The sequence below is a fragment of the Echeneis naucrates genome, chromosome 5, assembly GCF_900963305.1.
Source record: "Echeneis naucrates chromosome 5, fEcheNa1.1, whole genome shotgun sequence".
NCBI classification, from domain to species: domain Eukaryota; kingdom Metazoa; phylum Chordata; class Actinopteri; order Carangiformes; family Echeneidae; genus Echeneis; species Echeneis naucrates.
In genome coordinates, this window is record NC_042515.1 from 25,866,128 (window position 1) to 25,890,855 (window position 24,728).

General features: G+C 39.9%; 1 protein-coding gene across 4 annotated transcripts in view; it reads right to left on the reverse strand.

Annotated features, from left to right (window-relative positions):
* Window positions 1-555: 555 nt before the first annotated feature.
* The window catches only part of setd5 (SET domain containing 5), a 33,377-nt gene continuing 9,204 nt past the window's right edge, over window positions 556-24,728 (reverse strand). Inside the window, exons 2-25 of one of the 4 annotated variants that reach the window (XM_029501701.1) lie at window positions 19,385-19,656; window positions 18,782-18,857; window positions 18,326-18,428; window positions 17,687-17,916; window positions 17,511-17,557; window positions 17,199-17,386; window positions 17,008-17,046; window positions 16,601-16,885; window positions 15,894-16,042; window positions 15,624-15,741; window positions 15,335-15,444; window positions 14,804-15,053; window positions 13,796-13,879; window positions 13,450-13,611; window positions 12,619-12,984; window positions 12,263-12,523; window positions 12,010-12,127; window positions 11,507-11,736; window positions 10,889-10,945; window positions 10,256-10,741; window positions 7,941-8,227; window positions 7,668-7,789; window positions 7,450-7,538; window positions 556-2,965 (exon numbers count right to left, since the gene is read on the reverse strand). In XM_029501701.1, the coding sequence (XP_029357561.1) occupies window positions 2,423-2,965; window positions 7,450-7,538; window positions 7,668-7,789; window positions 7,941-8,227; window positions 10,256-10,741; window positions 10,889-10,945; window positions 11,507-11,736; window positions 12,010-12,127; window positions 12,263-12,523; window positions 12,619-12,984; window positions 13,450-13,611; window positions 13,796-13,879; window positions 14,804-15,053; window positions 15,335-15,444; window positions 15,624-15,741; window positions 15,894-16,042; window positions 16,601-16,885; window positions 17,008-17,046; window positions 17,199-17,386; window positions 17,511-17,557; window positions 17,687-17,844 (4,149 nt within the window). In that variant the 5' untranslated portion in view covers window positions 17,845-17,916; window positions 18,326-18,428; window positions 18,782-18,857; window positions 19,385-19,656 and the 3' untranslated portion in view covers window positions 556-2,422. Of the gene's footprint in view, window positions 2,966-7,449; window positions 7,539-7,667; window positions 7,790-7,940; window positions 8,228-10,255; window positions 10,742-10,888; window positions 10,946-11,506; window positions 11,737-12,009; window positions 12,128-12,262; window positions 12,524-12,618; window positions 12,985-13,449; window positions 13,612-13,795; window positions 13,880-14,803; window positions 15,054-15,334; window positions 15,445-15,623; window positions 15,742-15,893; window positions 16,043-16,600; window positions 16,886-17,007; window positions 17,047-17,198; window positions 17,387-17,510; window positions 17,558-17,686; window positions 17,947-18,325; window positions 18,429-18,781; window positions 18,858-19,384; window positions 19,657-24,728 lie in introns of all 4 variants that reach the window. The other 3 variants (XM_029501700.1, XM_029501699.1, XM_029501697.1) reach the window with 3 other exon arrangements.

The window sequence follows — 24,728 nt, forward strand, 5'->3', positions numbered from 1 at the left end:
CAGCTGAGAGAGCGACTGGTGACGACAGTTAAATAAGCTCAATAATGATTATGTGCCTCATGTAATTACTGATAACGGAAATGGTGTGGTAACAATGGAAATAGTAATTAGTTTGATCTACTGTTAATTAAAAGCATAAGGCTGAAAAACAGCAGAGGAAATGCAATGATCTGGCTGTAATGTAATCTCATACATAATGTCTCGTTTTATCAAATGATTGCATCAAGAAAAATAGATTTTTCACTATTTAAATTGAGCAAAATATTCATAGTAAAGTTAGAATTTCACTTTCTGGAAAATTTAAATTGAAAATCATGTACATAGACCACACCAGCCTAGCAAATTTGTTCTTCTGGATGACCGCAGGTTTTGAAATGAGTCAATACAAAGGCAATTATTCAGTTATGTCATACAAAAACAAGGGCTGTTTGCTGTCGTCTAAAACAAATCTTGTCAAATAGTTGCGATATCTACAACATAATGAAGTCATACTGAAGTGAAAAAGTGATTTCTTATCATCTGTACCAATGCTTGCAAAACATAAATGCAACTGCCTCAAATGACACATCACAATGGTAGTTTTCAAAATACATTACCATCATGATTCTTTTATTATCAAAAGGCATTACATATTTTGCTTCGTAAATCTTTTAGAGGAAAACAATTGATATAGTTACTATGATCTGTGTAAAAATAAAACCAACAGAATGATCTTTGCAAAATAAAAACATAATGCAGTATCTGGTTGTTGGAGGAACTCTGGGAAACCCCTACAATTAGCTTCCAACCGTCTGACAAAGTTGGTCACTCACCATAAAAACAAATATCATGCGATAAATTCAGTGTACTACTGTCCGTAGAAGTAGATATCACATTTCTCTTTGTACAAGTAAACACAAACATACATATTGTCCTAGTGTGTCTTAGGGTGTAAGTATTTAATTGTAAGGTGCTGGTTAATTTTGGGTCACAACTTTTTTTTCCTTAAAAAAAAAAAAAAAATCTGTCAAACATTCACGTAACATGAGTACCTTCTGTGAGTTAGTGAACTTGAGTGGGTGTGTGGTGGTTGGTATAGTGGCTGGTGAGGGCCAGTCGTTTGACAGGGCCCTCTGTCTTTTTACATCTTCCATACAAACAGCAATTTTCCACATCTGGTCCAAAAAAAAACAGTCTTGGAAGAGAGAACAGTGTCGCCCAGCTGTCAGTATAATGTTGGTCTGAGGTCCCATTGAAGGAGCCAGGAGAACCATCTCTGTCTTACAAGTCAGTTTGTGAGGATCAGAATTACAGTCACAAGTAGGGAAAGCAGCTCTACTGGGGGAATATAGCAGCTTCTTTGCTAAATAAAATGTATTCCTTTTGCCAAATTTCCACAGTTTCACATACTATGCAATAGATTGGCCAGAAAAAATATTATTTCATATTGTTTATCTTGAAAAAGAAGGTGACTTTTCACTTTCTACATTCCATCACTATTACGTATGATCATTAGGAATTTAGCAAAAAGTAAAAGTGATTTGAAGTAATATAATGACAAGATGGATTCAGTCATGTTTGTGGGGAACATAACTGGATTTCAAATTTATTGGAAAAAAAACAAGAATGCAGCACCATGAATCATAAGACCTGTATGTATCCAGTACAATATCATAAGTCTACATTGAAGTAGCCCTAAAGTGAAATCAAAACAGTCCAGTGGGGTTGAAAGAACAAAAGAAAACAAAACACAAATAACAGACAACCTTGAAGAAAAAAAGGGCTGTTTTCATGTGAAGTGAGGACACTGGTAATCATATGGAATGATCCTATTAAGGGTTAAAAACCCATCCTCCCCAGCTTTCTATTGCTGTTCTAGCAGGTGATTAACATGCCACTTTCTTTTTTTCCTACTATAAATCAAACAATTATTTACTGCAGCCAAGATGTATAAGCATCTCAGCATTTATCCAACCTGTGTACCAAAATGACCGGAAAAGCTTTTCATAACTTTGTACAGACATTTGTGTGGAAATTCTACTTTCTGAGCTTGTATGCACAGTCTGGCACACCAGGACACAATGGGGCCAATTTCAAGTTACATGTGAACCCCCACCCAGCAACCACTCCCCCTCTTGTGAATGTGTTGTCCAAATCTATTTGTCCACTGATTCCATAATAATGTCCAAAGTCACTGATTAGCTTTGTGCAATATGTGGTCATTTGGCTTTTTTTTTCAGAAACTAAAAAGAAAGGACAGAAAAAAAAGGAGAATTCCGTACAGAAGTCCTCGCTCCTCTTAGATCCGCACATTTATCCTCCGTAAACTCCCTGAGCCCCATTTCACCACAGCTTTAGGGGTTGAGGGAGTAAATAGCTTTGTACACTCTTACCAATGCACCCATGCACACACAGACGCGCACACGCACACTTAAGCAAGGTCCTAAAAGCTTCCTGACTGTGTCCTTACTCCGGATCCCTGGAGAGGTGAGTGCTGAAACTGGCTTAAGCCTGCCCCTCGCTGTGGGTAGTGCGTCTGTCCAGAGGCTGACAGCAGCCTGGAGCTGGCCTGCAGCATTGCCTGGCCTTGGTTGCCTGACTTCAGGCTGCGCACTACCTGCTGTTGACTGCCCTTGGAGATCAGGGTGCCTGAGTCTATTTTAGTCTGCCCATGGGCCCTAGACCCTGGGGTAGGGGCCCTTGCCAGGCCTCCACTATTTAAAAGACTTGCTTTTAAATGGCCGCTGCTGTAGTCGCTCTGCTGGTGTATAGACCCTGCTGTCGGCCTGGAGTCTGATGATGAGGTCCTGGTGGGTGAGTGATTAGGGTATGAGGATGGGGGTTTGTCCTGGGACAGTCCAGGATGGGATGAGTGGCGGACGTAGTAGCTCTGGCCTGATGAGGGACTGTGGGAGCCTCGGAATGGAGAGTTGGAAGTTTGCTGGCAGATTGAAGGGCTCTCAGTCTGCTGATGGCTTTCTGATGACTGAAAACACACAGACACGGCCTCAAATTACAGTGCACATTCTAATATCTATCTATGCATTTTACATTGAATGTATATGCATCTTGTTTTTGTGACTTTGGAACTAAAAAAATATAAGATTAATAGTTAAGGTTCACAAAACTAATAATGGATTCCTGTATGACCTAAAGCAAGATGTATACAAAGGGCTTTCAGAAAAACTAGTCTTGCAGGTGCATCTCAGTAAATTAAAATATCATCAAAAAGTAGATTTATTTCAGTAATTCAAAAAGTGAAATTCATTCTGATCCGTTACACACAGATTGATATATTTCAAGTGTTTGTTTATTTTAATGATTATTATAATGAAAACCAAAAATTCTGTACCTCAGAAAACTAGAATATTGTGAAAAAGTTCGATATTAAGGAGTCATTGTGTCACACTCTAATTCGCCAATTAACTAAAACAAAACAGAAAAGGTTTCCTGAGCCTTTAAATGGTCTGTCAGTCTGGTTCTGTAGACTATAGGCTTCTGTAACCATGGGGAAGACTTCTGACTTGACAGTTTTCCAGAAGACAATAATTGACACCCTGCACAATAACAGTAAAGGTGCACAAGCAACTGTGATAACTGCAGCCTTGAGAGGATTGTGAAACAAAGCCCATTCAAGAATTTGGGCAAACTTTGTGTGGTGGTTTGGGGAGCCATGTCATCTGCTGGCGTTGCTCAACTATAGTGTCCCACACAGCTCTCCAAAAAAAATAAATAAATAAAAAAAGCCAGATCCCTATCAGGGTCAACCTGAAGCCCATCTCTCAACCACTTCCATCAGCCTCCATCAGGTTCTCTTCCTCCTCCGCAGCCCAGTGAGAGCCCAAGATGGGACAGAGAAATCTCTACTCTCCAAAATTATCTACGTCCAGACCCCGGTCCAAGGTCCTACAGATAGGGATCTAGATAAGATTACATGAAGCATAACCTGGATCGAACCCAGGCCTGGAGGCGGACATAATACCCAGTGCTACCTCAATGGCATTGAATATTACTTGAGGAAGTTCCCAGATGCTACAGTAGATGACAAAATCTACCTAATCAAAGGAACCTCCAGTAATTAGGTAGGTATGTTCATTGAACAACAGCCTGACTACACTAGAAGTAATTATGAACTACTTACCTACGCCCTGATTTAAGAATTTTCAGACCCACTGTCACAAACAGGCCTAGCTGTAGCTATGACATTCGAACAAGGGAGGCAAGAAAGTCCTTCGGCCTACTATCAGTGCCTGAGGAAAGCCTACTTTGGACAAACAAACGAGCCAGGGATGGAGGAAGACTTGAACTTCAAATCAATCTTTGTACAAAACCGCCATCCCTCCACTAGTCACCATTTTGGTGTTACAGCCTGCCAACACACCCTTATGAGCCAAGCGCTCCGCAACCTCACTTTAAAGGGGTTTGCAAAACAAAAGCAATTTGCTGTTAAGGGAACAGAGACCAACATCCTGAACGTTGATGCCAAACACTCACCAATGGAGTTGGAAGGAAGCACAAGAAATGAACCACGCCCCCCCATGCGGCCAAACTCACCTTGCACGCCAGGTAAGAATAGTATACCATGAGTATACGATGCCACAATGGCTGGAGAGAAATCAGAACCAATCCTGGTTTGAACCCAAGAACTGTTTTCCTGACTCAAGTAAGTCAAGTAAAATTCCGACCCAACCAATGGGAGGACAGCCCATCTCGTGATAACAGAGAGCATGACTGGTGTGACTCTAGACCCCCTTTCCCTCAGAAAAGAACTCTAACTCTAAGTCTCAAAACTCCTCTGATGTGGTTATCTTTCCTTTGAGATGTTTGTGTTGTCATCTTCCTCATCAAAGGCAAACATGATCAAACCAGTCTAACTCAGAAAGATATTGCAGTAATTAAGCAGCTCCTCACAAATCTACACAAAGAAGACAAGCCAGAGAAGAAGAAAGCTGATCTCTCCTTAAAGAGCATACTGAAGGTACATGTTTTTTGTTTTTTTTTTCAAATTTATATATAATCTTGTCTAAAAATTACCATTTGAAAAGTTAATGCAAGTTGGCAAGATGCTAATAGCTATGCTAACAGACCACAAGGCATGGCTCCAGGCAGCAATCAATGCAGCTTTCTCCAAGCTCGTAACGGAGTTGGACAATATCCAGGCTACCTTACGAGAACACCAACAGCACCTCCCTTTGCTGAAAACCGCTGCTGCGACAACCACCCAGGAAATTCAAGAGAATACCATGATAAAAGCTAAACTCACCCATCTAGAACGTAGAAGCCGCCGCAACAATATTAGGATTGTCGGCCTCTCCGAGGACATTGAGGGTCCCCAGCCAGCAGCATTCTTCTCTCAGCTCTTAATTGACGCCTCTGGTGAACACACTCTGACATCAGCCCCAGAACTAGACCAGGCTCATATCGCAAGCAAGCAGCTAAACCAAGCCCAGGGCAGTCGTGATATGATTCCACAGATTCCAGACCCACGAGCTAGTGGTGCGAGAGGCTCGAAAACTGCGGGGCAAACTGTAATGTAAAGACTCGCCGACTCACATATTCAAGGACTCCTGCTACTGCTCAGGTTTGTTTCATTGAACATAAGAATAGTAGGGGGTGCCACCAAATCTGGTAGAATTATGGCTCACTCAGGAGAGCCATCTACATAACAGAGAGCTGCCATGACTCAAAAGAGCACGGATTGGCCAACTATTTCATTCCAAATTTTATGAGAAGTCCAAGGGCACTACTATTTTAATTCGTTAAAACATCAAGTTTAAAACTCACAAAATTGTTGCAGACCCACAGGCTGCTTTATTATTGTTTCTGGCAAATTACAAGGTGTCCCAGTTGTTCTAGCTAATGTCTATGGCCCTGTGACCAAGCCAAACTTTTTACATCCTTTCCAAACATTGACAACTACGATATTATCATGGGTGGCGACTTCAATTTGGTACAGGATCCGATACTTGACAGATCTCCAAACAAGGTATTCTCTCTAACCAAATCAGCCAAGACTCTTAACACTTTTGCTGCACAACTCACCATGCCCCAAACTCCCTTGACCTCAACTTTCACGTACACATCAAACTCTTTAGACAATGTGCTATTAGCTGAAGACTCCTATGAACAATTTCTCAACTCGGAAATTACATTGTTTTTGTAATTGAATGACTTACTGGAAACTAAAAGAGGAATGTTGTGGGAAGACTCAAAAGCCTATATCAGAGGTTAATAAATAAACGATGTTGCAAAAAAAAAAAAAAAATAAATAAAAAATAAAAAATTTTGTCCCCCGCCCAAAAAAAAAAAAAAAATAACAACAACCAAAGCCAACCCCAAAACAAAGTCAATGGTTGCAATGTTTTGTTTTTTTTTTTGCTTTCATCATGCTTCAGTTGATTAAAAAACCCAAGAGCTACACAGAGAAGAATACACCATTGAAGTCTGTTGTTTCTTGTGAATTTATTGTGGTTTTTCTTCTCTCACTTCTCCACATCCTCTCGCTCTCTGGCCCTTTCTCATCAAGTCAGCATTAGAAAACCCTCGATCTGAAGGGCTAGATTCACAGCCCCTGCTCCTCGTTACGCCCACTACCTCTACATGTAAAAGATCTCCTTTCTCCAGTTCTTAGAGATATATATAATGAGGCATTTCTTCTTGGCCAACTGCCAGACACCTTGTCAATGGCCACTATCGCCCTAATTTTATAAAGAGAGGGATCCATTACTCTGCAAAAGCTACAGACCGATCTGACTTTTTAATGTAGATCTCAAAATTCTCTCAAAAATTCTCACTCTCTATCTCTAGCGGGGACTGCCTGCAATTATCTCATCAGACCAAACAGGTTTCATGCTGAACAGACAGTCCTCTCACAACACTAAGCGACTACTGAACATTATCTACTCAACAAGCTCTGAGTCTCCTGAGATGCTAGTATCCCTCTAATACTAATCACTAATACTCTAGTTTTCTGAGATACATGAATTGGATTTTTATTGGCTGTAAGTTATAATCATTAAAATATATCAGTTTCTGTGTTATGAATTGACAGGTTTTTGAATCGAACTGCTGAAATAAATCAACTTTTATTTACATTGTAATTTATTGAGTGCAATTGTATATATGGTATTTGAATATTTATGTAAAAGTCACAGGTCTGAAGCAAACAATTACTTCATTTATGGCTGGTGTTAATGCCATTGACCAGGCATCACAGATAATACATCAATCCCAAATGTTAGATGATGTAAAAATGCCTTCAAGTTTTGATCACCCAAACCAACAATTAATCAAGTTTGTGTGTTGAACACAAACAGAAAATATGGTTCTGAGGCAGTTGGTATATCAATGTCATTGTCAGAAATAAGTGGTGGTGGTACGACTGGCAGTTAGAAAAGATCAAATATAAACAATATTACTTGCTTTCCACAGGTAACTTTTTTATATGTGAAGTTTTGGAAAGCAGGCTACCTGCTGTGAGTACACAGAGGGGCTATATCTGTGTGGACTCTTCATTGGTGAAGCCATGGCCACTGTCTGCATCTCATATCGATCTGCATCTGAAAACATACAAAGAAGAATCAACTCCAGCACTGAAAAAACCTTAATCGTAAGAAAAATTAAATAGTATGTTTACTTCTCTATATTTATTGCTTTGCAAGTGAATGAAATTTCTCATGTGTTCATACCAAATTCCTTCTCTGTAGAGCTATCACTCCTTTTGTAAATACGCTCCATCTTGATGCTTCTTCGCACACGCTCCATTACACCGTGGCCCTCCCTTAGACGTTCAACAGTAGTCGGAACCATCCTTGGAAAATTTATAGATCAAAGCATTATGAACTAGTCAACTCTGAGCAGGAAGAAATCTTTAACTTATTTAGGCAACCTTTAAAGCATGACTTTAGATATAAAGGGCGATGCATCTTAAATGTAGTGTATCATCACTCTGAGCTCCTTACCACTGGTTGTTGCTGTTCTGATGTCTGGACTGCTTAGACAGGCCCTGATGTTCTGGATGACTGATCTCCTCAGTCTGCGAGCTAGGGTTGGTGTGTGCTGAAGAAGAAAAGGAGCTGTGTGGGGAGGCCAATGGCTGCATCTGGAGATGGGAATGGGAATGATGGGAGTCCTGGCTGTAGTGAGAGCCAGTCCGGGTAGGAGTGCCGCCCAGAGAGGAACCACTGCCAGCATGCTCAGGCTCACGACCACTGCTCTGCTTCCTTTTACGGTACTCCAGCAAAGACACCTGATTAAGAAGAGGGGAAAAAAGTGATCTCAGTTGAGAGAAAGGCACATGATCTAATGAGTAGATTAAACATACTACTTTATGTCAGTCACACTTAAACTGGGCTGCTGACTCAATCACATACACGAAAAACTGCAGTGAGTGATGGGCCACATGCACCACCTGGAAAAAGCATTCAGCGCTATTCAGTATGACAGACACCTTAGTCACCATGGAAATTCCCTTTTAAAATTATACCATATGCATTTTGCGACTGACATACTAAAATTCAGATTACAGAATTATCATCCTTTTGTTTCCTGAATGTTAGTAACATACATATCTAATATCTTGAAGCAAGAGCAGGCAACTTTAAATGCACCACAGCATGATGCAACCACGCTGCAACAAAAACAAAACATCCACATAAAGTTTGGCCACTCACACAACAGAGGAACACACCTCAACTCTCCAACGAGAATGAGAACACTCATCCTAGGTTAATGTCATGACATAGAAAATGCTTGTGGCAATAGAGAAAGGATTCATGAAGGAGGGAGGACAGCGGGGTGATGAACAGAGTCAGGTATTGATGAATGGCTCTTGCCAGAATCTTTGTAAAGAATCTGATTACATAGAGATTGTAAAATACAGATTAGTAAATCAGGTTTTCTTCAATCAACACATAATACTTGCTGCCTTACAGTCTGCCTTGTTTTAATTATCTTTTCTTTGTCTAGTATTTATTAACACTGTTTTTTTTTTTGCAAAGCCAGCATTTTTTGCAAAGCCAGCATTATTTCCAAGGGGAAAAAGAGATAAGGTAAACTCATTACAGCTACCATCATAAACAGATTGATTTTCTTTTCCCACTTTGATCTAGCATCTGTTTCCTTTTCAATTGTTGTAACTGCATAATGCTAGTTACCCTATGCAAATGGTTACTACTAAAATTGCAGGTGTTTACTTATAATGGTATGCTCAAAGTGGTTTGGATCACTGACATAATAACATGGTTGATTTGGAACCTACCTGTCTGTTCATTTAACTCCTAGTCAAAGTCAAGTGGCAGGAGCTACAAAATAAAGGCCAAATATATAAAAATCCCATTTTACGTATTCACTTTCATTTGTGTGTGGCCTGGATGGGCTTTATACCATACTGTTAAATTCAACCTTGCTTACAGTACAGCTTAACAGACCAGTGATTGCAGTTTGGAAAGAGCCATGGACGAGACAGAGTAAATACTCATGGGCTTCGTCTTGACAACATCATGAAAATTCATGAACCATCAGCCTCTTGAAAATAATGGATGAACCTTCACACATGTCAACAAATTTGACTGAAATGGCACAACAAATCAAAACTGTTCAAAACTGTTCAAAACTATAGTCAGAATTGAATGTAGATTTGAAGGAGGAGATGTTGACGGTGCATGGGGTGGGTGTTTTATGCAGATGCAAAGAAAAAATATTTACATGCACACTTCTAAAGATGTAGTTGGGAGAATATTCACCATATTTTGTACTGGCTTGTATTCACTTCTTACAGAAATAGCCTGGTAATCTGGTTTCCCTGTCAGCAGACTAATGGTATGCTGGTTGGCCCTCTGCCTTGGAAGAAAAGTGGAAGAGAGACTTGGCAGTAGGTTTCAACTAAGAGCGAGGGGGAGGAAGGGGACTGAGGGAGAGGGAAAGGGTAGGGAGGGTCAAAGCTACATTGTCGAAATCATTTCAGATATACACATAAAATGCCTGTTGCAATTTGATTTATTCCCGTGACATAAGGGACCAGTTTATATATTAAAGAAAAAGTCATTGGGCATTACATAACAAGCAGAAAAACAGATGACTAGTAGTTTGCAGATATGATATGTTAATCATGCTTGAGAAGGAAAGAAGAAACTCTAAGATTTCTATGAAAAATTATGTTAAAATAAACAGCAGGGAAAAAAAAAATAAATAAATAAATCAAAAACACCCCCCACACCAAACACACACACACACAAAAAACAGTTTTAACATTCTTATTAAGTTGCAGAGAACTTGCCTTCCTCTTTTGTGGTGGGTTGCTGGTGTGAGGAGGTGTGCCAATGTCTGGGTAGCCTCCCCCATAATGGTGCTCACCGTAGGGTGATATGGAACCAGGGCCCACATCCCCAATCAGCCCTTGGCCACTTATGGAACTATGGAACGACTCTGCAGGGGAGAAGCCTCCTTCTGACTGGGTCTGGCGGCAGTCAGTGACTACTGGCTTCCCCAAATTTGCATTGAGAGGTGAGCAGGTGTATATGAGATTGAATTCTGTCCTGAAGGCCTGCTCCCTGTTTTGGGGGTTTAGATCTGAGGAAGGACAGGATACTGGGTTTAGGGAACTGGTCCCCAGTGAGGATGGACCCTGGAAATCTGGGCCTGAAGGGCAACCAGGAAGAGAAAAGTCATCTGAGGTCATGGCCATGGGGCTCTCCAAGCTGGAGGGGAGTGACAGGTCTGGGAACTGGGGCCGGTGGACATCAAAATCTGTCTGAAGACAAGGCTGAAGGTAGACAGTAAAGGACAGAGAAATTGACAGGCAAGGTGAGTAAAAAACATTAAAAAGCAAAAATGAAGTAAGCAGTGAGAATTTACTAGCATTTAATGGTTTGCATTACTAACAAGGAGCGGCAGACAGATAAGACTGTACCTCAGGTGAGATGGATTCAGGCCGATGAACAGGAGATGTCTCTGGGGATGATATGTTCTAGAGAAAAAAAAAAAAAAAAAAAAAGCAAAAGCCGAATGATAACTGTTTCCAACAGGTCAACATTTTTCCTATATTTTATTTATATTTATTTTGTCTTTATTCCTTTGCACATCAATTGTTTGGTTCAATTAATCCAAAACAAAAACAAACATAATAAAAACAAAAATAAGACACCCACAAAAAAATGTAATTTGCATACAAACAGCAGTTTATCCTAAGCAATTGGCATTCCTCAAATTAAATTTTGATTTGATGATTATATAAGATGTTATTTCCTTCACAGGCCATGTCGTGGTGGACAATGTACTGCACATTCTGTATTTTTAGCCAACTATGTGGCAAGAGGACATGCAACAAAAAATTATTTTGTTCCTGTGTCTCAAATGCAGACCAGTTTCATACAACAGTTAAATGTTAAGCCCTTAAATCCTGGATTCTATTCCTCTAGGATTTGCGTAAACTATCAGACTGTCAAAGATGCTAGTGGGTATGAATAGATATGGGCATTACGGATGTAAACGTATACAGAAACTGTAGGTGATGCTTTGGTGACCTTACTTCAAACTGCAACGGTGTGTTGCAGCGGCTGGCAGGCAGTGAGGGCATGGGTGAGTAGGCCAGGCCATTGGGCAGCAGGGAGCCACAAGAGGTGTGGAGTAGTGGATGGAGGGAATCCTCTGGGAGTGGTGGTGTGATGGGTGACAATGGGCGAAGCAGATGGTTCTGGGGTGCTGGTGTCATCTCTGCCAAATACTTAGATCGACGCTTTTTAAATGGGGCACTGAGTTCTAAGATTTCAAAAGACATAAAATGTAAACTTTTTTTTAGAAAATTAAGAAAGAAACTAATATTATCACTATTTTATTTTTATTCTTATTATTCTAACTGGAGTCAGGAGTTAGCAAAAGTTGAGTCTGGTCCATGAAACTAGGTTTGGATACATTTCTGTGGATTAGTCACAGCCTCTCTCAAATTCCCTACACTTACATTTGAATCCAATTTAAAAACACAGTTTTAAAATCTTTAAAACAATAATTGAGCCAAAAGTGCTGTGTATGTACCACTGGACAAGGGGTTGGGGGTGGATCTGCTGCTGGTACTTTGCTGGGAAGAGGTAGACTCTGTACCATCTTCCAGACTGGCAGAACAGCTTTCATCTTCTACCTGTTTTATCCATCTCTGTGACAAAATAACAAACAAGTCAGACGAGATTGTTAGCATCTCAATTTTGATTTCATACCTTTCATACCTCTTATTCATTGACTGTACATTAACATTTTTGATTATTTTAAGATATCTTGCTGAATAATTTACCTTTTTGTAGCACCCATAAGTGCCATCCATTTGGAGTGGGCGGGGCCTGCGTCTCTCAGGGTTGAAGGGGGAACCAAAGCGGACGTAGTGTCTGGGTGTGGTGCATATGAGTGAGGATTGGGAAAGGCCTGGCAGCATGTTGAGGGTGGTGGCCAGCACTGTGGGGTCAGTGGTTATCCGCAGCAGACGCTCAACTGGCAATTCTTGGTGGACCTTCTCTGCTCCAGGGATCTTGTCATTTAGCCACTCTGTCACAAGGTACTTTAGTATTGCACAAATTAAATGAAGTAGTTTAGGACAATACAGACTTTACAATAGAATAAACATTATAGATTGTATTAATAGTGTCACCGAACCTTCTTGGTTTTAGGGTAGCGTAAGTTGCCCCTATTTATGCAGTTCAGACCTTGACCATCTCCATCTAGGATATGACCCACCAGACCACTCTCTCTGTGGCCATGTTCAGCACCATAGGGACCTTGAGAGCCATCCTCTTCCAGAACAACACCCTGTTCAGCTGATGGTGGCACTGTTGCAGATGCTGCAGCTGCAGCCTGCTGGGCAAGGGCTTGACGCTGCCGCCTAGCCCGCTGTGATGAGCTTGACCGGTAGCGGGACATCCGGCTTTTGGGTCGAGGCTTGGTAGGTCGCACAGGTTTAGCTGGAGCAACTGGTGTAGGCAAGTAGGGTAATGAGGTCTTTTCTTCACTAGTTGGTGTATCCTTTAGAAGAATGCACAAACAGCATAGATTAATTTGATGAACGCAAATAACACAATGGCAAGCAATTATTCAGGTTGTTTTACAGGGGGTTGTATGGAGTCTGTGCATCAGCTGCAGTAGCTCTGGGTCAGTTCGCTCAAATTTGAAGGAGCAAGCCAAGTAATACTGTGCATGGGGTAGAAAGGAAAAATATGTGAACCATAAAAAAAAATGCCCACCTAAAAACAAGATAGACAAGATGGGGAAATGTTCAAAGCACAATATGCACTTAATATTACAGGCTTTTTTTTTTTTTTTAGGTGACAAGTATATTTTTTTCTCTTTTCCAGTGCTCCTGTCTGCTTCCTCAAAGTTGGAGCCAACTGATAGACTATAAGTGCCTCCTACAACCCCAAGTCAAAGAGATAAACTTTCACTTTAACAAATATAAATGAAAGAAATTTCTGTTTTTTTCTATTCACTGACCATGACATAAGTGGTACGTCGTGTGCTGACCCCAACTCCAGTGTTGTGGGCCATGGGTGTATTTCCTATGGAGTTTCCTACCCCATCTTCAGTTTCCGTACCCTCCTGCTTTATTTCTGCTCCTCCCACTCTCCTTCGCCTCCTTTCCAGGCTAGTAAATGTCTACATGAATAGACATAGTCACATGAGGTAAGTTTCATAGGTAGTTTCAGAATTGAAACGATTTGTCTTCTGAGTGACTGATGTATCTTTTTGAACAAGAATCCATACATGTCACAGAAAAAAGCAAAACGTAGAAAGATAGTGATGTTTAACAGCTGTATTGGGAATAGTCAAAATGGCATACTCTTTTATTGGAGATGGTGAGCTCATTTTCATCCACGTCTCCAAGCTCTCCTTCATCCACTTTCCCCTCATCCAGCAGTCTCTCCTGATTGCATATGCAGCACATAAGGAGAGCTTCTTACCAAGCAATCAAAGTAATATGTTGGAATCTGGAATTACCTTCATATACATAATATGTACATACATACATTCACACATACATGTCTATGTATGTATACATATATACACATATATACACATATAAATAAATTTAGTAATGATTTAAAAAAAATGACACTACACTACAACTACATAAAAAAAACAAGTTGAGTGTCCAACAGGAGAACACCAAGAAAATTGCACATGCTCTCAAATATAATAATGAAAGAAATAAATACAATAAAATTAAATTAAATCATTGCTGTGCATCTAACATGCCACCCTGTAAAAAAAATATTTGTGGACTGACTAAAGCTGACCACACAAATGGTGTGTAATAAGGTACCATATGAGAATGTCATCCTTATAGTAATGTATGTCATAATTTTGGACAGCTTGATGCCCTTGGCCTGGACAGTTTTCCCACCATTAAGGGGATAAACAATTCCCAAGTTTATCAAATAATCCTACAGGATAATATCATGGTGTCTGTCTGCCTGCCAGGTGAAGTTCAGTAGGGTCTGTTGATCCAGCAGGATAATGACCCTAAATATTCAAGTAAAATAACTACATTATGGGTGCAACAAAAGAAAACACACGTTGAGGAATAAACTTTAGAGTTGTGCCATGATGAATCCAAAGAATATCTGAGGTCTAAAACAGCTCTGAAAAGATTTATGTATTATGTTGAATTTATTGTTACCAAGAAAGATTCAACTCTTACTTGACACATCCACACTGTGGATGTCTTAGATGACACAGTTAGGTCAAGAACAGGTCCAAATTATGACCTACTGATGAAGAAAATCAAGTCATTCTAAAGAGTTCGCTTTTTCTTGTCACTTGTCAATCAATCTAGTCTGAAACACACCTCTGCATCACTTGTCCCCTGCAGTTCTTTGGCATCCTGGTGCTCATCAAGAGTCTGGTTGCTGTCACTGGCCAGGCTGCCCTCCATTTCCTTCCTCTGAGCTTTTCTGCGTCGGGTCTCAGCACCAATCAGAGGAGAGGGAGGCATCAGCAAGGGGGGACCCAAAATGCTCTCCCTGGGGGTTTGGTTGTGCTTCTGCACTGGACAGTTCTGGTTGCCTTTATGACAGGCACAGTCCACCTTGTAATTACTGGTGGTTTGTAGCCAAGAGAGGAGAAATTTACATTTGGAAAAATGACAGAGGGTATAAGAGCAACCACTGTTTAAAAAAAAAAAAAAAAAAAAAAAAGGGGGGGGGGTGGGGGGCAACTGCTGCATACCCAAAAGTTACATATGCTGCATTCTATTATACATTTCAAGACAGGTTTGGTCCACCACAACTAGTACTTATCATGAGTTGTGTTGCTTAGGTAGCTGTTTCAAAATAGGTAAAAAGTAAAAAAATAAATAAATAAATAAAATAATACTGACCAGCTATTGAACTCATAGTCAAATCCAATGGTGACCTCAGTGTCCTTTGTGATTTCAGTGACAGCATAGATACAGAGATGGATCATTCCCTCAGCAATCATATGCCGAACCTATTGATGGGAAATGGGAACAGATTTAATTTTACTCTCCATAAGAAAAAAACAAAACAAACCACACCCAAAAAAAAAAAAAACAAAAACAAGGAACAATCTGACAAAACACTATGTTACACTGAAGCAAAGCCATTTTATCTATCATGGACATTTTAAAAGAAGGTTTCTTGGCTGACCTCAGCATTGGGTGTGCAGGACCGCCGGATGAAACGTGCATCATTTCCAAAGGTCCGTGCATCAACACACATCTCTACATTGTTAAATTTTGAGTAAAACAGCACAAAAGGATAGGGTCTGGAAAGATATGGAGACTGGTATCAAAGACAATTATTTCATATGCCAATTATTAAATTGGAAGTAAAATGGACCCTGACAATGTATCCCACTGTTTTTGGAAACAGATACCACATTTGTTATTGCCTATCATTCAAAGTGTGACTTCTTACTTTTTGAAGAAATGCCCATTGACTTCAAACTGTTGTTTGAGCATGACCTTTCCCCGATATTCAATGATTAGCATGTCTGGTTCCAGGTTCTTGGCTGCACGGAGGATTTTCCTGTGTTTCTGCACTCGTGTTACCCGCCCCAACTGGAGCTACAAAAAGGTAATCAAAAATAACTTCTGTGCAACTACAGGCAAACATTAAACTGTTATTACTTGAGTACAAAACTGTGACCGGTCATTTCACATAGACTACATATGTCCAAAAACTAAAACAATATAATAATAATAATAATAATAATTAAATACATACTTGAATACATACGTGAATCTAAATCCAAAACTTTTTAAAATGTGTTAGTAGGGGTCCTTAAAGTCTTATTTAGTCATTTTTATTTTAAAATAAAATAATGCATTCATTCAGCTTCTACTGCTTTTTTGTTTCCAGGCGGTGGGAAGAAAACTGGACTGCACAGAGGAAACCCACGCAAGCATGGTGAGAACATCTAAAATCCAGACAGAAAGGCCCCCAACCAGGGAACCCGAACCCTCTTGTTGTGGGGCAACAGTGCTAATCACTATGGCACCATGCTAACCCATTAATCATATCACATTACTGCTATTTCACATGAATGCACTGTGACACTTCACTGTAAAATGAACAAATATATTATTTGGTCAAGTATGACAAATTTTCAAACTTCAGCTAACCTGCATCTGCGAGCCAAGCACTGTGTTATTACAAGCCAGCTCAGTACGGTTGATGGTGTCCATGCTATCAATTGAGGTGTGGATCTGTGTGGTTGAAGGCAACATTGGGGTGCCGCTCTCAGTTTTTGAGGTGCTGGCAGCACGATGAAGTTGAAGCATTGTCTGGACATCAGCACTGTACTGGTTTGCCAGAGCCTCTTCATATTGGTCTGTCCACTGGCGGATCCGGCTCTCCCACCCCTCTGCTGTATTTTCATCTAGTACGCTGGCCTCCATTGTGGAGTTCTATGAAAAAAAAAAAAAAAAAAAAGATGGAGCAGGTTTAGAATATTGCTTTCGAAAGAAAGGGAATCATGAATAATCTAATGGATGACTTCACATAAATGAATTGTTGAATAAAATTTAACCTTCATCCTCATGGACTTCCTGGAGCCTTCCCTGAAAGCCTGGAATTAGGAAAATGAGGACACCAATGCACTCATTACTTTTGTTCAGCAAATTTGAGGTTTTCTCAATGTAGCTGGCTTGTAATACACAAGAATAAATTTATATATAGGCTCTTAATACCAGTACCTATGATTTGGTTCAGTTTTTGTACCTTGACCTTCTTGCCTTTGGGTGTTCCTCTCCCCTTCTCTGTGCTCTTCTTCCTCTTTTTGGATTTGCTCCTTTTGACCCGGTTGACAGTGAGTTTGATGCTGGTAGGTGTATGCTGGGTGGCAGTATAGGAGATGGTGGAAGGCGACACCTCTTCATCACCACTCTCTGTGGCACTGCTTTCTCCAGCTACCGAGAGCACATAAGACAAACATAAAATATGTTGGAAACAAAAAATATTTATCAGTAATATGTATTATAAAATTAACTTTTCAAAAAGTCAGAAGGAACAAAAATGTGAAAAGACACATACCTGAGACATTTTCTGTCTTCCTGTGCGGGCCCTCTGCTGCTCCTCTCCTGTCAAACATGACAAATTGGTTAATTCCAAATAAGCTGCCACAAGTAAAGTGCAATATCAAGTGAATTCATTTTAACCAAAGTTCAGCTTGTTAAGGATGCAAAAAGCTTAAATTTTCCATCACTTACCTGCAGTTGTCACATTTGATGAGCAAGCCATCCTGCATCAGGCTGCAGTGACACCAGCTGGCCATAGATCCATCCTCTGAGGAACTGTCACTGTCAGCTGAATTCTCCTCAGGAGTTTCATGATAGCGGGAACCAAGAAGCACACCATTGAGATCCATGCGAGGGATGATGGTTTGGGAAAGTGGAGAAGCAGGTGGGGTAGGGGGAGGGGGAGCGCCATAGTTGTGATCCTGACAACACACAACGGAAGACTGTTGCATCTTCAAACAACGGGTGTTCAGGCAAAAAGGGAAACGGAAAACGGAGACGAATGAAAATGGGGGCAAAAAAACAGATATGCGAAACAGTTCAGCTGTTAATAACAGAATAGGCTGTAGTTAAAGAAGACCAATTAAGGGACAGACATAAATGGATTTAATCACGCTACAACCAATCCTTAGTTTTACTCTTACTATTCATTTTACTAAAAACTTGAAATGTTAGAAAAGCAAACAATGGAACAGATTTGGCTGTTATTACTTTAGTTTTCAAAATGTTCATGTCTACAGCTAACTTGCTATTTATTAAGAGTAACTCTTCTTTCATACAATAAGACATGCTATGATTAGAATTGATCAGAAAAGAGTGGCTTGCACTCACAGCATACGGTAGTCCACGATACCCATGACTCTGTGCACTCCCACAGCTGTGGTTGTTGTAGTTTTTCTCATTCACAGCAGGGCTTGCTTCCACTGACTCGGGACTAGAAATTTATAGACAAACAAAAAATCTGAAATAATGGTAAAACTCGAATTTTACATCGACGTGACCAAGTCTTTTCTACCACAGAAAATAAGTCACCAGCTTTTTAAATAGAAGACATGAGTCAGTCATTAGATGGCGCCAAGTTACTTTGCAGCCTGGGAGAGATGCAATTTCAGAAATGGAATGTGAGCCGCCATTATGTTATGCAACTGCTTTTGCCCTTTAGCCGTGGTTTGGCCAGACAGTGAAAAAACCTCTCCTGTTCCTCCTGGGCCTTCAAAGCTGGAGCAAATTTAAATGTCAAGAGCATCAGACTGAAAAAATCTTAGATAATTCTGGGATTGTGTTTACCTTGACAGAGACAGTGTTTCTAACCAGACGTTAAATCTGTTTTTCTGGCTGAGTTGTGGAGGACATGAAAGGGTGCCTATGAAAAGGGGGGGAAGGGAGAGAGGGCAAGCGTATTCTACATAACTTCAATCTCCTTAGCAAATGTATCTATAGGGAAGTAGTTCTTACCAAGGTTGTCTGCAGCCTTGGGCTAAATAGTTGTAATACAATACATTTTCACGAGGTAAACACCTGTAAATTAGGTTTGAGTCCAACTTTTCATCAACTGTGAATTACTGTGATGGAAAAGTAAAATATGTAACACTCATCTCCAATGTTTCAGCCATTGATTATGATATGATATTTTTCAACAACCTTATTGCAATGATAATCTGTGTTACAATGATGAACACCTGGACCATCAGAACCTTATGTTTAACCAAATTCTGTGCAGGTCTCTGAAATGCTAATTAAAACAAACAAACAGAAAAAAAACAAACAAAACAAAACTCTGTGAACTCAACAAGTAGAGCTGGGCAGAATATTATTTTTTCTTTAAGATGAAAGAATAGATACATATACATATCCACAGCCAGTCCAGCCTAGCTGGTAGTGAGTACTTACTCTGATCCAGCAGCCATATCTGAGTAAGACGTTTCAGGTGTAGTGACTCCCAGTGCAATTACTATGCTCATGACGTCCAGCACAGCAGCGCGTGAGAGGGGTATGTGGGGGGAAGTGGGGAAAGGAGGGGGGAGGAGGGGGAGGGGAGGAGGAGGGGGACAGGATGGGAGATGGGTGAGGAGAGTAATCACAGGGCCTCAACTACAGCACCAGACCACTCCAGAGGTGGGGTGCCACCGAACCGTAGCCCACGGCTCACGGTCATGGGGGACCTGAGGATAAAGGGCGACACATAGAGTGATAATCAGTTCCACACAAATACAGAGCCTGGACAGCTGTTACATTTCAATTGTGCAACTGATACATTTTGGACTTATGACCATGATAGCTAATATTCTGTGTATTACATGTCATTTTTTTCTTATTTAGCATTAAATTTAATGAATAATTTGATTAATTAATTTTAAATTTGGCAGCATTCAGCAAAACTATGTCATCCCCTGTCAAATTGTCAGTAATTACTTGAGTCAGAGGTCCACTGGAAAATGAAACAGCTGGGCATTTCTTTGAAGAGGTTCGCAAAGATTAAGATTCAGGATCTGATTTAGTGCCAATTATTTTATGTCCATGAAGACCTGTTAAAAAAGTTCAAGATATTTATAAAAAAGATAAACTGCTGCTGATAAAGGCTTTGTCAAGTTCAGATATACCCAACACTGAATTGGGAAGCTATTCTTAAACTTCAAATGATGGACGAAATTTGCTGACTCATGTTGACAATGACAACTTATTTGTGGAGCAGCAAAGTGATCCCATCTGCATGCATCTTAACTCAGTATGGACTGAGTAAACTAGGCCTGTCTCCCATCCACAGAGATTTCAGGAATGGGGTAGGAGGAAGGGACACACCTCAACGAGTAGTATGGAATAAAAAAACATCCAGGGGGGTTCTATCTTTGCTTATGCGCCCTTTAAGATGCAATAATAAATATAACCAGCAGGAGGCACTTTCCTGCCAGACAGCTAGAGGCTGGAGTCATTCAATGGTCCATCTCATGTTATGTGACCGTAGTTTGCTGAAACACTGACCCACACTCCAGTGATATCTTCACTTAGCCAACCAGGCAGACACAATTAGAGGCAGCAGCAAGGCTGCAGAAAGAAGAAAAGGCTGGCGTGTTCTCTGTTCACACACCAAGGACTGTGACTTCCAGCAAGGTCATCATATGTGCAAACGTGTGTAAAAAAAAAAATAAATAAATAAAGAAAGAAAGAAAATAAAATGCCATGCCTAATGCCAAATTCCATTGCATTAGCAACCCCTGACTTTATGCAGCTTTCATGTTTAACTTTTTCTCAAATTCTAGGGAAATGCTGGACTGGAAGTTCCAGGTTTTTTAATGTAATATGTGATTTACTTTGTCTTTTAGAACCAATTGCTTTACTGTTATTACAGCATATACATAGTACTATTATACAAATTATTGTAACATTAAGGCTTTGCTTCATTAATTTGTAGCCACGATTGTTTGAGAAATTGTTATTTATTCCAAAATGTTATTTTCATGAATGTGCATTCAGCAAATGGATGACAATATGATGATATAATTGTTTCTATTAATGTTTTGCAGTGGGTTTAGCCTAAACTATAAAAAAAAACAAAACTGAAATCACATCAGCACAATGTTTTTAGTATATGACCACTCGTATTTACTAGAATTAACTTGTGTTTTTTCCTGGTACACACTAGAATCAGATTGCTGTTCATTATCGGCTGATAGAAAATTTGAGGGAACAATTGTTAAAGTGAAGGAAATAAGTATGATAATTGATACCAACAGGATGCATGGCAAATATACCCCCCCTCCTTTTTCCAAGGCAACCACTGGGGAGTGACTGATGCCAAAGCCAGTTCAAACATTCTGTCATTGTCCGGAGAATTATGATTCTATTTAGTTGGTAGATAACACCAAAAATGTTAGTTAGCTTTTGACAACAAGAACATTCTGATACAACTTCAATCAACTGAATAAAAACAGAATTATACATGAGATGTATACAGAAGTTGAAACAGAGCCTGGATGGTAGATTTGCACCACTAAAAACCATGATAATCACAAAAGCTTCACAAAAATAGCCACCTCACTCTTAACTAACACACAAAGGGAGTCACTCTTTGGATCCCTTCCAAAAGAATCAAGCAGTGAACTTGGGAGGTAAATTCCAAACAAAGAAGGAAAGCCTTTCTTTACTCCTCCTACCACACTGCCCTTCCTTGTTCATTTCTTTGGCCATGAATACCAGCTCAAATTACCAGCAGACTCAACATAGTCTTTTCACTTCCACTGAAATAGAGGCCATTTTGGGGACAATTCCAAGGGGGAGGGATATGCACACAAAATGAACAGCAAAAGAGGCCCCCTCTCTGTAACCATCTCTGTGAGAAATGTGGCTAAATATCTTATATAGATAGGCTCAAACTATGAAGGCATTTGTAGAACAGCTCAGAAGGCATTAAGAGTCAAAATGCTAGACCTTGTCTGGCCAAAGCTTTGCATAGCAAGAATTTCTAAGAAACTAAAATACATTATGAAAGTGCAGTTGTTGGTGCGACAAAAAGTATAGCTCACTCCATGAATTCAGTACTATGCTGATTTACAGCAACAATGCACAGTGAACGTATCTTAAGTTAACATGAAAACATTTATTTTAGGATCCATATCAAAATAATAAATCACATAAATCAGATTTAAAATAGACCCTCCACAACATCCACATATTAATGTAATTTAAATGCAAAAATAAAACTGAAAACGGCTTAGCGGCAGATAAGAAGCTGCCCTCCAAGAAAATGCACACCGTTCACACGTGGACACTTGTAAAAATTGGGCAGTTGTTTACATCACTAAATTTCATTCAGTTTAATTTTAAGGTTAGTTCCAGTGCAACTACAATGTTCAAAGAAATTGATAGTCATGTTTATTTGTAGCTCATTCCTGTCCAACAATTACAGTACATGCTGGCTTTCATTTCAATGCTCATGCATCAAGTTTAATGACATTTGTTTCCAATGTTTTAAGTAAAACATTCATACTTGGAGACAATGTATGAAAACTAAAAGAATAAGAAGACTGTGGGACCACATGTGAAACTACAAACAACAACAACAAAAAAAACATAACACCCCAACGTCTACCACCAAAATGGCCTGGTCAACCAAAACAAAAAAATTTTGCCAAGGCAATGTCCCTCTTTTCTCTCCTTAATTAAATCATATGAACTATTCAGCATTGGCTTGGCACAGCCTGTACCCAAGTCATGAATTCACTTTATAGTCAAGCCATTTTTAGGTGCTGCATTAAATTCATAGTATTTAAAGCAGGTACAAGCAGATTGGTTCAAAACGCCAATATCTCGATGATAGCTACCAAAATTTCAATGTTTTATTAGTGTGATCACAGTGTTAAATATTATATCAGTATTAAAAAAGTCGGAAAATGTTCAAAGAGTAATAAAATATTATGTGAAATGATTTCAGAGAATGAGTGTCTACAATCAAATACTGACAAAATTATCAACACTTTCATGTCATACTTCATGAGGATGAAGTAACAGTAACAGTACTGGGTTTGCTGCTGCATGCCCACTCTGTAAGCAAAGGAACAGCAAAGTATTATCAAGGGTCCAAGCATGAGGGGACTGTTGTTAAGATTTTTATTGTGATATTTATTTTCTTGTTTATAAAAGTGGTTTTTATTTCTGTTCATGTTATAATGAAGATCCTTATTCAAGAACCAGGGTAATTTTTACATAGGCTTCAATACAATCAGACAGGGCAGCACAGTGGCATAGTGGTTAGCTCTGTTGCCCAACAGTAACAGGATTGCGAGTTTGGTTCTGAGGCTTTTCTGTGTGTGTGAATTTGCATGTTCTCCGTGTGCCTGTGTGGGATTCCTCTGGTTATTCCAGTTTCCTCCTAGTATCCAAAGACATGCATGTCTTAGTTAACTGCCGACTCTTAATTGTCCAAAGGTCCGAGTGTGAGTGGTTGTTTGTCTCTGTCGGCCCTGAAATGGACTGGCGACCTGTCCAGGGTGTACCCGGCCCTCTCCCCTGAGTGAGCTGGGATTGGCCGCACTTGTTCAAAGGAAAAGGAGCTCTGTTACTGCCTTCCCCTGTTTGACAAGTTAAACACATTGCTGCCACAGATCTATGATACTGTTGCTGTTTGATGCTATATAGTACACCACTCAAAATAACCAGTATTACCCATGGCAATTGGCCACGATTACAGACAGCAAAATGTGTAGGGATGCTCGGAAACAAGTGAGCAGCAAGTGAGTTCCCCTTGCTGACTGGCCTTGGCCTGCCAGTAAGTGAAATGGAATTTGAAAGGGAATTAGCCATTTGTCAGTGGATGACTGACATATGTGGGCATATCTTGTTTGCCAGTGGGCTGATTTTGGTGGGTGGGGGAAGCATTGGCTGATGCTGATGTTTGGTCAACGTATCTGTGCAGCCCTTGCTGCTACTATCCGAGTCTGACTGTCCTGCCACAAGTAACAAAAATATCAGCTACTAGCATGAGTGAATTTTATGTTATTTACCAATAGGAAAGAAATTGCCAAAGGGGGGAAATATATGCTGATACCGATGTTTGGCCGATGTATGGGTGCATCCTGAGTAATATTAACTGTACTGCTGACCACTTGAAAAATGCTTGCATTGCAGACAATAGAAATGGCTAGAAATTGAGCTTTAGAAGAATTGACAAGTTAAAAAAAATACCAATGATAAAAAACAGAAAAGAAAAAACAGCTGATGAGAATCAGTTAAAATGCTGGATTGGCACTGATAACAATCTGTAAAATCTGATTGGGACACTCATATGTTATCAAAGATACCTTGTTCAACATCCATTAGCCTTCCCCAGCTGCAGAAAACACCCCAACTGATGTCTCTGGCTCCTTTTCCACCTGGTCAAAAAAATAAATAAATGGCTAAAACCTGCTAAGATCTGGTTCAATAGACTCTGCTTTTAAACCTTAGACAATGCAGCTGCAAAGTGACTTTAAGTGGGCCCACATATTGCTCAGATAACTTTTCCTATGATGTCGTGGCATGATCAATTGGTTTTGCATTCACTGTAGTGCTTAGGAAGCTATCCACCTCTTTTCAGCACTCTTGGTACATACAGTACAGTACTACCCAAAGATGACTGCACTGTCCATTTGCTGAATTGCAGCCCCATGCTCAGTGGTTGGTATTATTGCCACTTCTTTTTGAAGCATAATGTGTGTCAATGTGTGTTAAATATGAGTTCCTCAGTAAGGAATTCATAATA